This window comes from Athene cunicularia (genome assembly GCF_003259725.1).
Source record: "Athene cunicularia isolate RWA chromosome 1 unlocalized genomic scaffold, athCun1 chr1_part2, whole genome shotgun sequence".
NCBI lineage: Eukaryota > Metazoa > Chordata > Aves > Strigiformes > Strigidae > Athene > Athene cunicularia.
In genome coordinates this window covers 409976-422564 of record NW_020799092.1, presented here as the reverse complement: position 1 = coordinate 422564, position 12589 = coordinate 409976, and the positions used below count along the sequence as shown (strand labels likewise).

Genomic DNA, 12589 nt, shown 5'->3' with positions numbered 1-12589 from the left:
AGGAAGGAAAGAGACAGGGCAGGAAGGCAGGAAGGCAGGAAGGCAGGAAGGAAGGAAGGAAGGAAGGAAGGAAGGAAGGAAGGAAGGAAGGAAGTATATATAGACACAGTTCCACGCCAAACAGCAACTGGTGTCTGGAGGACATAGAAAACTCTTTTTACGGGAGATCTCATCAGGGCTCTCAACTCACAATTCACTTGCCTAGCTGCACCTGCACAACAGAAAAATAGGACCTTCTTCATTATTCTTGGAGAAAGTAAAAAGGACCAGGACACAGCTAATAAATACAACAGGTTTAATCATAAACCATGTACAGATTTATAGATAGGGAGGGGAAATGTGGTCTGAAAGGTGCTGCCCTGGCAACAGGAATAAAAGAACACTGTATTTTACCAGTCAATATACAGCACTAATGAAGAGTGAAGCTGATAAATGAATATGGGATTTTGAGTCCCAGAGGTTAAGTTTGTAAAACTTTACAGACAACCATCATTCTAGATTTCCTGTCAAATTATAGCACGAACTAGCTCACAGCTCTGTCCAGGACACAGCAAGGCAGATACAGCCAAGAACAGAATTTGAGAGTGAGTCAGGGGACAAGATATCTGAAGATAATTCTGAGGTATGTATAACTCTACTGTTGCGTACAGTCTTGGGGCCATGCTTTTCCCACAGTTATGTCTGCACACATCTCATTCCAGTCAGTGAGAGTAGCAAGCTCACATCTGAGAGAATATATTGGGCTTTGAGGACATAAAGGAGCACATAAAACAACAAAGCCAGAGCAGAACAAGGAGAGAGCTAAAGACAAGGAAGCCTAGACTGGGCTGATAAAGGGAAGAAGTAAATGGATGGCCCCAGATTTATCTGGCCAGCCAGTTCAGCCCTGTTTGGACAGTCAGCGCAAAACTTCTCTTCTGAAGGACTTCTGCAGTGCACAGGTTTCTATCAAGGCAACCTTTTATCAGACAACAGAGAAAACCACGAATGAAATGCCTAGAGGCATGTTAACAGAAGAAATATGATGGAGCTGGCCCTACCACTGTTCAGTTCTTAATTTTGAAGGAAAACCCAATCCTGCCTCTGAAGTGGTCTAAGGCTACATATGAATCTGGTCAGTCTCAGCTGATACAGGCAGAGGAAGGAACCATTGCTCTGGTGGCTAGCAAGGCAAAGAGTTACATTTGTATTATGGTATTCAGAGTCAGTGTTGCTGCTTTGAGAAACAATCACACCAGACTTTCAAAGCAGTCCAATGTATTGGCTTTTTGCAGAACAATTTCACTTTCAATCAATGTATGTATTATATAGTTTTACAGATGAAAAACAACTTCCACTGCTAGCAAGACACTGTTTTGATGTCAAATGCACTTGCCATCTGATTTTGCTAAGAACCCACCCCAGACAATAAAAAAAAAAATTAAAAAAAATCCCAAATAAAATCTATAATACAGAACAACATTCATGTCCATGTCAAATGGTAATTGTCCCAACAAACATAAAATAAAGACCATCTTAACGCAGGTCCCCTCAGAAGCAAGTTAGAGTCATGTGTTCTTATCTAGAGTCTACTCCCAATCTGGGAAACCTCAGTTAAGACTGCTTCCCTTTGAAATGCAAGTCCCAGTTTTTTAAAGGAGTGCTCCACACATGCATGCACACATATGTACAGACACACACACACACACACACACTCCTCTCTTTTAGCAAGAGCTGCATGCTGGGTGGCTTTTAATGCCTTCTGTGCATTTTTGACGTACTTTCATTGTAAGGATGAGGTTGAAAAGTCTTCTCAGGTCTGTATTCTTTAAACAAAAAAGGGAATGAAGGGGAACTACAGTACAAAGGCAGAGAAATGCACTCATATCTCAGACATATGATTTTTCCTGGTTGTTTACAAGGATGATGTTATTTACATTTGTGACTCAGCATAATCCACAGGAAGAGTTATTCTTTCTCCATGCTGGGTTTTCTCAATGAACCCATGAGCCCATTCTGTGCCACCACAGACCATTTTTCTTTAAGGCACTGCATGTGGATGACGACTTCAGACAGAAGTGCAAGCTGCCTTCACTGGATCGTGCATTTCTCTCTTTCCCTGGACTGACCTTCTCTGAGAACTTTCGATTTGATATACTTCAGGTCACTGTTGACGCTTGGCCGGCGAGCAAAGGGAGAGATCATGCCATAGGCATCCATGTCCTTGACTCGGCGCATCTGGAAGGATTTCTGTTGGAAAGGGTCACCATACTGGATGGAGATTTTCCTGTGGAGGGAAGGGCTCATCTCATGAGGTAGCTTGGCCATGCTGAAGAGTACATAGAACATCTCATCCACATTGGTATTCTTCTTGGCTGAAACTTCAAAGTAAGCACAGTTTTCATCACTGGAGACAAGGTTCTCACCTTCATCTGAGCGTACCTTGCGGAAGATTTCACTGTGGTCATTTTTATTTCCGCAGATCACCATGGGGAGGTCAGCTGATTCCTTGGTCTTGTTCTTCAGGCAGGATTTGACCTCAAGGATCTGTTTCTGGAGCCTCTTGACCTCATCAAAGGATTCCCTGTTGTCCAGGCTGAATACCAGGATGAAAACATCTCCTGCAGTTAAAAAACGATACTGTAAATGCTTGTTGATCACAGCCTGTGTCAGAGGAGCTATTTTTAAAAAGGCAATAGGTTTATCTGCCATCTCCTCCCCATATTTTTTTTTTTGGTCCTTTTGATTCTATTAACTCAACTGTACTTTAAGTCAAGTTCTTCTAATTCAACTCCCCACACCTTTCTGTAGTGCTAGGTAAAAGACTTTTGGCTATGATGTCATCTGATTATGTTCCTAGGTTGCACTGGACTTGCAAGTTACTGCCCATTTTACTCTCTTTTGTAAACAAGTTTATCTCAGCTCTGCTGCGTTGCTTTTATTTTATTATTATTCCTTTCATTTGTATCTCTGTGTAAAACACAGCCTGTTCTGACACCAGAAGAGTGGAGAGCTAGTAGCCACTCAGCCTTGGCCTTTTGATTACACAATACATGAAGCAACACCTGAACTGAAGATTTACATCTAGTCAGTCCTGAACACCTAAGTCACGAATGTGAGGTTTCCCAATGCACAGTGCTCTGCTATCATTTCATTTGCTCAAGAGAAACAGACCATGGAAAAAAGAAATACATAAATGACACAAATCTCCTGACATTTCCGTTTGACATTTCCTGACTTACAATTCCTTTTGCAAATATAAAAGAACGCAAATCATTGCCTGTTGAATGACATTTGTGTGGAATGTGCTAAGAGAGCTTTCAGGGACAAAAGTTCACATCTGCATCCCAGAAACTGAATGTGAATGCTAGCTTGGTCAGATGTGAACATCATGTTTCACTGGTTAGATAGAAGGGTAGATAGCAAATCCAGAGAGTAGCTTTGTTGTTAGCTGTGGCTGAATATATCTCCACTGTCACTTTCACAATTAAAGAATACATCTTAGTTCACAACAAGAACTGCTTGACAATGAGATTATACAAAATGAGCCCACCATTTTCCCTTTTTTCCCTTTAATGCATTTGATTAACCATAGACTAAGGAGAAAGGGAAAAAGCAGTGCTATCCTTTTACTGGAATATCAAATCAAGGGAATAAGGCTGGAAATTTTAGGATTAAAAAAAAATCCCGAGATTTTTTTTTGTTAGAATTCCCCTCCTGTGCATTTTACATTTGGTTTTCACTGCTTGTATCTTATGATGACATGCTTATTTTGTCCCTTGCTGCTCTTTATGCCGACAAGATTTTATTCAGCCATTTGTCTGTGATTGCAATAAAAATATGGAGCAGGAGGGGAAGGTGGGAGGGAAATAAAATAGGGGGAACTCACAATTTCAGATCTTCACCCAGTGGACTTCTCTTCTGTGGCTAATACACTCCCTATAGTGCCTGGAACATCCTGGCCAGGAAATCTCTCTCTAGAGAAGTGCATCTTGCAGCAAAATAAAGCAGTCCCTTTAGCTACCTGTCATGAAACAGTCATCTGTCTACAGTTTTCAAGCTAGTATCTATCCTTATGATCTTTCACCCACCATTCCCCATCTGCAAACTTGCCCCCACTTTCTCACCTGTCAGGATGGAAAGCCTCCTCATAGCAGGGAAAGGGTGATTCCCAGAGGTGTCCAGGATGTCCAGCTGATACAGATCTCCCCGAATGTTGTAGACTTTGCGATGAAAATCCTCAATGGTGGGAGTGTACTGGTCCTCAAACCGGCCATTGAGAAAGCGTGAGACAATGGAGCTTTTCCCCACTCTGGCAGCTCCCAGCACTACCATGCGGTACGAGTTCTTGGCTGGCACATTCAGGGTGCAGTTTCCACCAGACATGGTCTTCATCATTGCTTAGTCCTGAAAGAGTTGGAGTAGTAGAGTTGGAGGAAAGACTAGAAACTAAATGGAAGATGGAGCAGGGCAGGTCCTTACCACAAGCTTGTCTAAGAGTACTCTGGAGCACAGTCCTCGTTAGTAGATCAATGGTCTATACAGAAATCTTGTCACTGGAAATGCTTAATCTTTTCAGTCTCATTTCTAGGGAGTGATTTGTTGGGGGTTTGGGGACATTTTTTTGGTCATGTTTTTTCTTTTATTTTAAAGTCACATAAAAATGAAGATGTTTACACTGAAAATAGCATGGTTTTGAATTGTAAATTGCTATTTCATTTAAACAGTAAGGACTAATTCAGCTTAGACACCAGGTTCCTTCTCACCATCTGTGTCACTTAGACATTACCAGATTTTTCAGCAGAGCTTGGTTCTCCTTTAGGTACATAAACACAGAGGTAAGACTTCCCGATATACTGAATCCACTACAGCTGCCATTAGGACCTAGAAAGTTTCATTTAGTTGCCTAAATAGGAGCTGTGCATAATACTTCTTTTCTGAGATCAAACAAAAGTCAGACAAAAACAAGAATCATGCTTAACATCAGTGGAAGTTAGATATTTCTGTCACATTAAATCATTGGTCCCATACAACCTTCATTGCTCTTGCAGGGAGTTTGAGCCACAGAATAGCACTGTCTGATAATAAATCCAAAGATCTGTGCCTCCAATGACCTTTTAGAAAACAGACTTTAATCCTGCTGCTTCGACTGGTAGTGTGAGAAATCCCTATCAACAAACTATCAGCATTGCAGCAGGTGGCTGGCAATGGATAGAACTGCAGAAACAGATTTCATAGGAGTTTCAGTCTTTATACATACACAGCTGTTGTGGATGTCACAGGCTTTGTGGGTGCTAAGTACAAGCAGGAAAAAAGATGAAGGACAGCCATCTTAAATACCTAATAGATGACATTTCCAACCCCTGGCAACTAAAATGAGTCTCGAGACCTCGGAGATCGCATTTTGACATAGCACTCAGATGCAGAAAACTTTGATAGGAAAAAAAAAGGGCGTTGCTCAGACATTTTTCATGAGGCAGTTCAAATTAACTGTGTGCTGAAAGGAAAAATATAACCCCTATGTGGGGGTTAGCTAACTGTTAGAGCAAAGAAGGCACATTTTTGATAGTATTTTGTTAGTAGGATCTTATTAAAGAATAATCAAGTTCCCACTGTACTGTTTATTTAACCTAGGTGTTGTTTATTTAATATTACAACACAAGTACTTTATGTACACTGAGAGATCATTTTTTGGTCCAGATCTGGATTCCTATCTTTCCCTTGAGTGAATTTTATCTCCCAGGCTTTTATGTAGCTCACGCTTATCTCAGTCAAAAACTTAAAATCTTTTACTTTAACATGTGCTAAGCACCAAAGCAGCAGTGAAGATACAGTCACTGCTAAAGAATTCTCTGGAATTCTTATCCACCATCACTACAGGTGCTGTGCTATAGCCCAAGGCAACAGCAAAACACACTACTAGTTATTATTGCTATAATTTGCTGCACGCCAACATCACATTCAGCCCTAGCTAAAGCACAGAAGAAAATGCAATGCTTTCCTCAGAGTAGCTTATGCTCTGAATTACATTCAGCAGGCAGAACAGCATAATATTAGAGCCAGACAGTAATGTCAGAACATAACTTTGGATGGACACACATATGCAGAGTTATGGTGCTATTGGGATTGCTGTGGCAGGAATGACAGCAAGAAGCACACATGGTATTTGAATTGGATTCTGTGTTTTTAGAATAGGGCCTATCTCCAAGAGTGCAGAAACACTATTTTCAGTCCCTGAAACAACACTGCCATGTACGCTGTCTCTGCCCTTTCCTATGTAGCCAGTCCACTACTGTCCTGCATCCATGGGCAGACAAATGGTAACTGAGCTGCATTGGGATGCTCCTTTCACCCTCCTAAGGCTTTATCTAGCTGGCAGAGAAAAGCAAGGAGATATATTTTGTGAAAAAAACTATAAACTTCTCTACAGCCCAGGATCAGTGTCTAGAAATGAGTCAGCTCTTCAGACTGGCACAGACCAGTGTAGCTGCATGAGGGCAAGTGGACCATGTTGATTCACACCTGCTGAAGATCAGTTGTGTACAACTTGGTGCAGCAGCAGCTGGGAGTGAGCACAGCTCCACTTTTTAAGCAAATGCCTTATATGTCCTGTACAGAACATGCACGCAGAGGGACCTGATCCTGGCCAGCAGCTTTATCAACCCAAATCTGATAAATTATATACTGCCGACTGACAGGTAACCACTGAGCTGCTGGTGATTAGAGAAACTCCCATCACACAACAAAGGAGGTGGACTATGTCACTGCAGCTTCTTGGAGGTTTCATTTTGAACCTTTAGTGCAAGAGGCACTTCTGTCCTCCGCTTTGAAATTAATTCCACTGCTTTGGACCCCAGTTAATGCCACTGTACCCTGAACAACTTGGAGGATTTGCCACAACAACTACCCACAGATGGGGAAGATTCAAGCACAAGGAAACTGAGTGACCACTCAAGGTCCAATAAATGAGAAATGTGGACAGACTCTGGGACTCCTACCTTTCAAACTCGTTCTCCTTCCCACCTTTCCTCACCCTTGCATCTCTGGTCATTAAATCACACTACTTCACATCCCCATCAAAGGCCAAATCCTATGTGCAGACATGTGCTTATTTCAGGACACTTTGCCCCAAGAATGTAGATGCACTGAAGGGGAAGAAGGGATGTGAGGACATGTAGATTCTAATGTAAATAGTCACTTTATGCTGCCCTTGTTCCACATGTCAAGGCATTCAGTCGAGAGGACTCTTGTGTTTATTTCCTGACTACATATAATTTCACACGAAGTCTAAAGATGCTTTTCAGCACTTCGATTTATAGAGTTACTATTCATCACCTCTGCTGCAAATCTGACTCAGGGTGTACCATTGAACTGGGAAGTTATATTTGTGTTTTGTGCTCTCTCTTCTTATGCCCCTCCTCCAGTTTTTCTCCAGTTCAATACAATCTGCCTTCTTTCCTCAGAAAAGGAATGAAACTTCAGCCTTCACACCCAGGGGTGGGGGGAAGCATGGGGACTCATACACTGAAAACAATTAAAGGCAGAAGAAAGGAAACAGAAAGATACCACATGTTCATGTACTAAGTAAAGCAAAATCAATCAGAAGAGAATGAGAAGACAAACAACCTCCAGCTGGCTTTAATCTACATCTTTTCCTTTCAGTTTGTTAAATGCTTAAGCATAGATTAATTTCCAGTGGTACCTTCTGCTTTATGCACTGGCTTGATACTAAAAACTTTATATATTTTATACAGCACAGGGATTTAAAAATGTCATACAAATATAGGCAATGAGTGTTATCTCCATGTAATAAAGGGAAAGCTCCTACGCCCAGAGAGAGCTGAAACAGCTGTCCAAAATCGACATTAAACCCAATTTCTTTTGATTCCCTGTGTCATCTTCTACCTGCTAACCACTACTGCTTGTTTCAAAGGCAGACATTGAATTGAAGGACAATGAACCTGCTTTTGTATGCTCTGAAGAGCCGTTGTCTGAATTCCAGTGAGGTGCTGACAAATTTGATCCTGAGCACCCTGAGAGAGGTATCTAAGGAAGACATTCTTCATTCAACCTGCCTAGAGTTTTTGTACCTTAGTTTTCCTCCCATCAGGGGGTATGCTGCCTACTACTCCCTATCCATGAACAATCTCCTAAACTCTCTCTCTTTGCAATCCATGCTCTTCAGTTACAGTTTGCGTCACTGTTTGCCATCCCATTGTAAATCACTACACCCAGCTAAAAAAGACATAGGCAGACACAAAGTGTATCGTGCATAACAGACCTGTCATTTGTTAATCACTACTAGTATCCCCGTAATTTTCATGCACACCAAAATCACTCCTGTGGGATATTTGTTTCCTACTTTCATCCCAAACTCCATGCTGCTTTCTTACCTCTCTTTCCTTGGAGGAGCAATCTTGCGTCTTGGTGCAGTCTGGTGAAGCTGATAAATTTAATCAGAAGTGGCTGCTGCTGTAAAAGGCTGTTGTTCTGTGGATCCCACGTTGTTTTCTCTGGGCTCAGTACTTCGCCACTATTTCCCAGGAATTTAGCAGGATTGGGAAGGACCATAGGGCTCCAGAGGATGTTCCCCCATGAATGGTAAGTACTGGATCAGGCCACTGACGTGGGCTAAAGAAGGGTATTAGAACCAGTAATAGCTTTTCCCTTTGGTGAGATAAGCTCTTCTCCTCATAGACTCAGTTTGAGAGAAGCATAGGCAGGGTCTTTCCCACTCCCACTGGCTTTTCTTGCAAGTTGTGCTTCGTAGGCTCCGCAGTGGGGGAAAGGGCCTCTGGAGCGACACCTAGTCGTACAGGGTCGTGGGTGCACACGGCTGGGCCACCCTGCCCCTGTGCTGCCTCTATGCCGCCTCAGGCGCTATGGGGAAAAATCAGCGGTGGCATGGAAGTTGTCTATGGTGAAACTATGCTTCCACAGGTCTTGCCTGGCGCTGCCTCCCTCACGAGCTTCTTTTTTTTTTTTTTTTTTTTTTTTTTTTACATTTGCTGATTAAGCCTTTCTCCTTCCCTCCCTGGCTTTCTCCCTCTCTCTCTCACAACTACTGGCAAATTGCAGATTTTCCTTCTGTAAGACACACGGATAATTGGCTCAACTCCTCCCTTAAAGTCAGACACTGGGGAGAGAGGGGTGCTGAGGGGGTGGGATTTTGTGCCTATTGAAAAAATCTTTTCTCCTCTAAACAGAAAGTTCATATGCATTGCAGACTGCACATTCCCTATCTTTCCACCAGAGACCTCTATGCGTGCATGTGTGGGGAATGAGTTAGCGTGTGTGCGTACAAGAGACAAAGAGCCTTCACTTGCTTTGCAAGCTGTAAATTCATAAGCTGTTTCTAAAGGCTCTATACTTCAGCGCTGATCTTTTCTGCTCTGCAGAAGTGGACCGACTCATTTCCCAAGCAGGGGCTTTCTGTCCGCAATTCCTGTAATTATTCTGCCATATGGAATACTTTCTGCTGTTCCCTCAAGACTCCAAGATACTATGTTAGGATTGTTAGTTGATTTGCTTAAGAAAGAAGAATAATGTGTAACTGCTGTCCTTTTATTAACATTTAAATAAATTAAAAACTAAACTATGACTGGGTAATAAAAATGTAAAGAAGAGGTCAAGCAAACTGAAAGTGTCAGGGACTGAGGGTCAGAAAAAGAAGAGAAACAAAGAAAAATTAGGGTGAATTCAAGGAGTTTGTTCAACCTGAAGTGAAAAATCGTGTTTGCAGTTGATTTCAACTGTTTACTGACTCTATTTTTTTCTCCTTTTTGAGCTGAAGTAATAGTTTAGACCTACAAGTCTATTTTAAAATATGTAAAAACATTGATTTTGAAAGATTTGAAATTAAGTATTTCAGTATTTTCCACTTAAAACTCCTAATCAGAGGGGGGAGGAAGAAAAACACTGACATTTTTCAAGATATTTTGACAGCAAGACAATGGAAGGGAGGCATGGTCTCCCAAATTCAGATATAGTTTCAGGTCTCCCACAGTTCTCTCTCTTTTTCTTTGAGAAAATTTACCTTTTGTTGAATTCAAAGATTCCTCCAACTGCCTTGTCTGTTTCATCTTCAGACCCCCCCCAACAATTCCTGCTGCTTTTGAGGAATTCCTGTGACGCTTTGCTTTTCTCCTCCCTCTCCTCAGACCACAAGAATGTTTCTGTTGTCACCCTCAATATAATGCTTCCCTCCTTTGCCCGTGCTCCTGGCACTGCACAGCAGCCATCGATAGCTGCTGAGGAGGGTGCCCTGGCTGTTGCTGACATGTGGTCTGACACACCCGTACATCTCTTTGTGCCAATGGACTTTGAAGGCCACAACACAGGCCATGAGTTGCATCCTGCTGTAACCATGTGTGAAAGGCAGCAGCTCCCACTAAGGTCAGGCCTGAGCAGGAGGTAGATTTGGGGCCCCCAAGCTAACACAAAGGCAAAACACCATTGATTAAATTGTGAAGCAGCAGCTCCTGGCTTCCTCCTAATGCAGACACCTTTAAATTTGAGAAGGAAGAGCATGGCTTGGCACAGCACTGTTAAAACACCACTGGCTTCTGGTAATGGGTCATGACCTGAACTCAGCTCTTCAGACCACAATACCAGGACTCCTTTGTTAATTCCTGAGTGTTTTCTCTGGCAAAAAGTAGAGGAGTATTTTTGTGGCTCAGGCAAATTTTTAAAATAAGATATGATGCTTTCCATTCCTATGTCATTGGTTCAGATCAAACTTGGGCAAAAAGCTGCCATTTTTGGTGTCTGGTCAATGATTTGTGTAGCTTAGATCCAGAGTGACCAGAATCCTTGTGTAATTGGAATTGGAAGGAATCATTGGAATCCTTGTGTCATTGGAGGAATTGGGAGGAATTGCTGCAAAAATCAACAAAGTCAAGACTTGTAGTGCTACAGAGAATAAACTCCCCTTTCATCCCTATAGCTCACGTGTCGAGTGTACGGGTTGTCTGCCAAAAAAAAGCTAAGTATAGTCATTATGGAGACCATTATCAGCCTGGAATCAGCCTACTCAAGCAAGCTTTTTTGTAAACCAAACGCAAAGCTCTTGCCTAGGTGGCTTCTCAACCAGCCCAAACTCCCACTCAGCTGTCTTCTCCAGCATTTAAAGTAGCCAGTTGAGTTCCTCAAATCATATAAAAATAAAATAAGAACATACTTGACTAGGCACCTTGGCTTTAACAAACAGCTAGTAAATTACTTCTGAAGTAAGTCTGGAAAGATAATTGCTAACTATGAGCCTTCAGAGGCTCAAGAGAACTTGCTGTAGCTTCTTGGGTTGTTTTTGTGTTGTTTTTTGTTGTTTGTTTTTGTTTTTTTTTTTTCCCTTAATTTTTTTTCTGGTGTGCTCCCAGTTAAGGAGTTGACAAAAAAAGCTAGGCTTTTATGCCTTCCCTCAGGGCTCAGGAGACCAAAGCTCAAAAAATCCCTACTTTTCCAAAGACATCCTGAGCGGTTCTGATAGAGAAGACAGTTACATCTGCCCCCACCTGAGAAGTAGGGATAGTAACATCTCTTTGCTTTTAGGGTTATAAAGGGAATAAGTGGATCAGAAAGACAAAGCCACTGCCAAAATGAAAAAAAGTTCATAGTCTCAGCAGTTTCCTCTGGTTAGTCAGAGATCATCAGCCTTTCTTAGAGCTCACAGATATTTACCAATTTAAAAGCTAGGCTTGCGATGAATTACCCTCTGGAGGCATTTCTCCCTCTTACTCCTCCAGTCTATAAAGAAAGCCTAAATGAGGTTTTTATCTGGCAAAGGCTGTCTCAGAGGATGACAGGCTTTTGCTGAAGGGAACCACCACTGCTATGAAGGGTTGTGCCTGCTTCAGTGGGTGACACTGGCCATGGCTTGTGGTGTAGTCCTTGAGTCTGGGTGTCCATTGTGAAAGACAAGGGAAACAGAATGCATGATGGATGAGCTATATCAACTGAACAACATGGTTTATATAGGACTAACTGAAAGCAAATGACCTTGTTGATGCAGCAGCTCATTAGCACAGATAACTGTTGTCTCTGAAGCTGGCGTGTAGGTCCTGCCAGCTCATCAGTGGGACTGCCTCAGCTGTGGAAGGTCCTGCAGATGGTGCAGCTGTGGCCAGTAAATAGGACAGCTGTGCTTATTGTGTTTCTGTCTAGACCATCAGTGAACAGAGATGGAGGACCTGAGAGGGCAAGTCAAGGGAAAAGGAAGAGAAATGTTGCAGGGAGAATCTGGGTAAAAAGATACACAGAAGAATGGGGAGAGACAAGCAGAAAATACTGCTGTTGTGTCTTGCGCTAACCACCCGGCTCCAAATAGTGATGAAGACCTAAATTGAAATGACTTTCTCTATGGTGGGACACACAAGAGGGCAGCTTCTTCTCAGAGCAGCTTCCTTCTCTCTGAAGAAAGGTGCAGATCCCAGGCAGCACACATGCTGACTACCCCTGCACCAGCATCTGGGTCAGTGTGGGCTCGTGGGGCAGAGTTATTACTGTCATGAGTAATTTATACCTTCTGCAGCTCCAGGTGCCAGTCAATGCTGGAGACAGAGACTGTTGTGATGGGCTGATGCACCAGGGCCAATCTGTTTCTCTCCACCTTAAG

The 12589-nt window shown here is 42.4% G+C and overlaps 1 protein-coding gene across 1 annotated transcript; it reads right to left on the bottom strand.

Moving 5' to 3' along the window:
* Positions 1–321: 321 nt before the first annotated feature.
* RASD2 (RASD family member 2) lies at positions 322–8947 on the bottom strand. The gene is made up of 3 exons (XM_026841062.1): positions 8373–8947; positions 4107–4386; positions 322–2600 (listed from the first exon to the last, which is right to left on the bottom strand). Exons 2-3 carry the CDS (start codon positions 4375–4377, stop codon positions 2071–2073), a joined length of 801 nt encoding a protein of 266 aa, XP_026696863.1. The 5' UTR covers positions 4378–4386; positions 8373–8947; the 3' UTR covers positions 322–2070.
* Between the last annotated feature and the right edge of the window lie 3642 nt (positions 8948–12589).

Bases quoted from the DNA above. Each gene is read 5' to 3' on its own strand.
- RASD2 (XM_026841062.1), bottom strand. From the start codon at position 4,377: ATGATGAAGACCATGTCTGGTGGAAACTGCACCCTGAATGTGCCAGCC. The intron at 2,601-4,106 runs GTGAGAAAGTGG...TTTTAACTGCAG, and splicing joins GAGGCTTTCCATCCTGACAG to GAGATGTTTTCATCCTGGTA.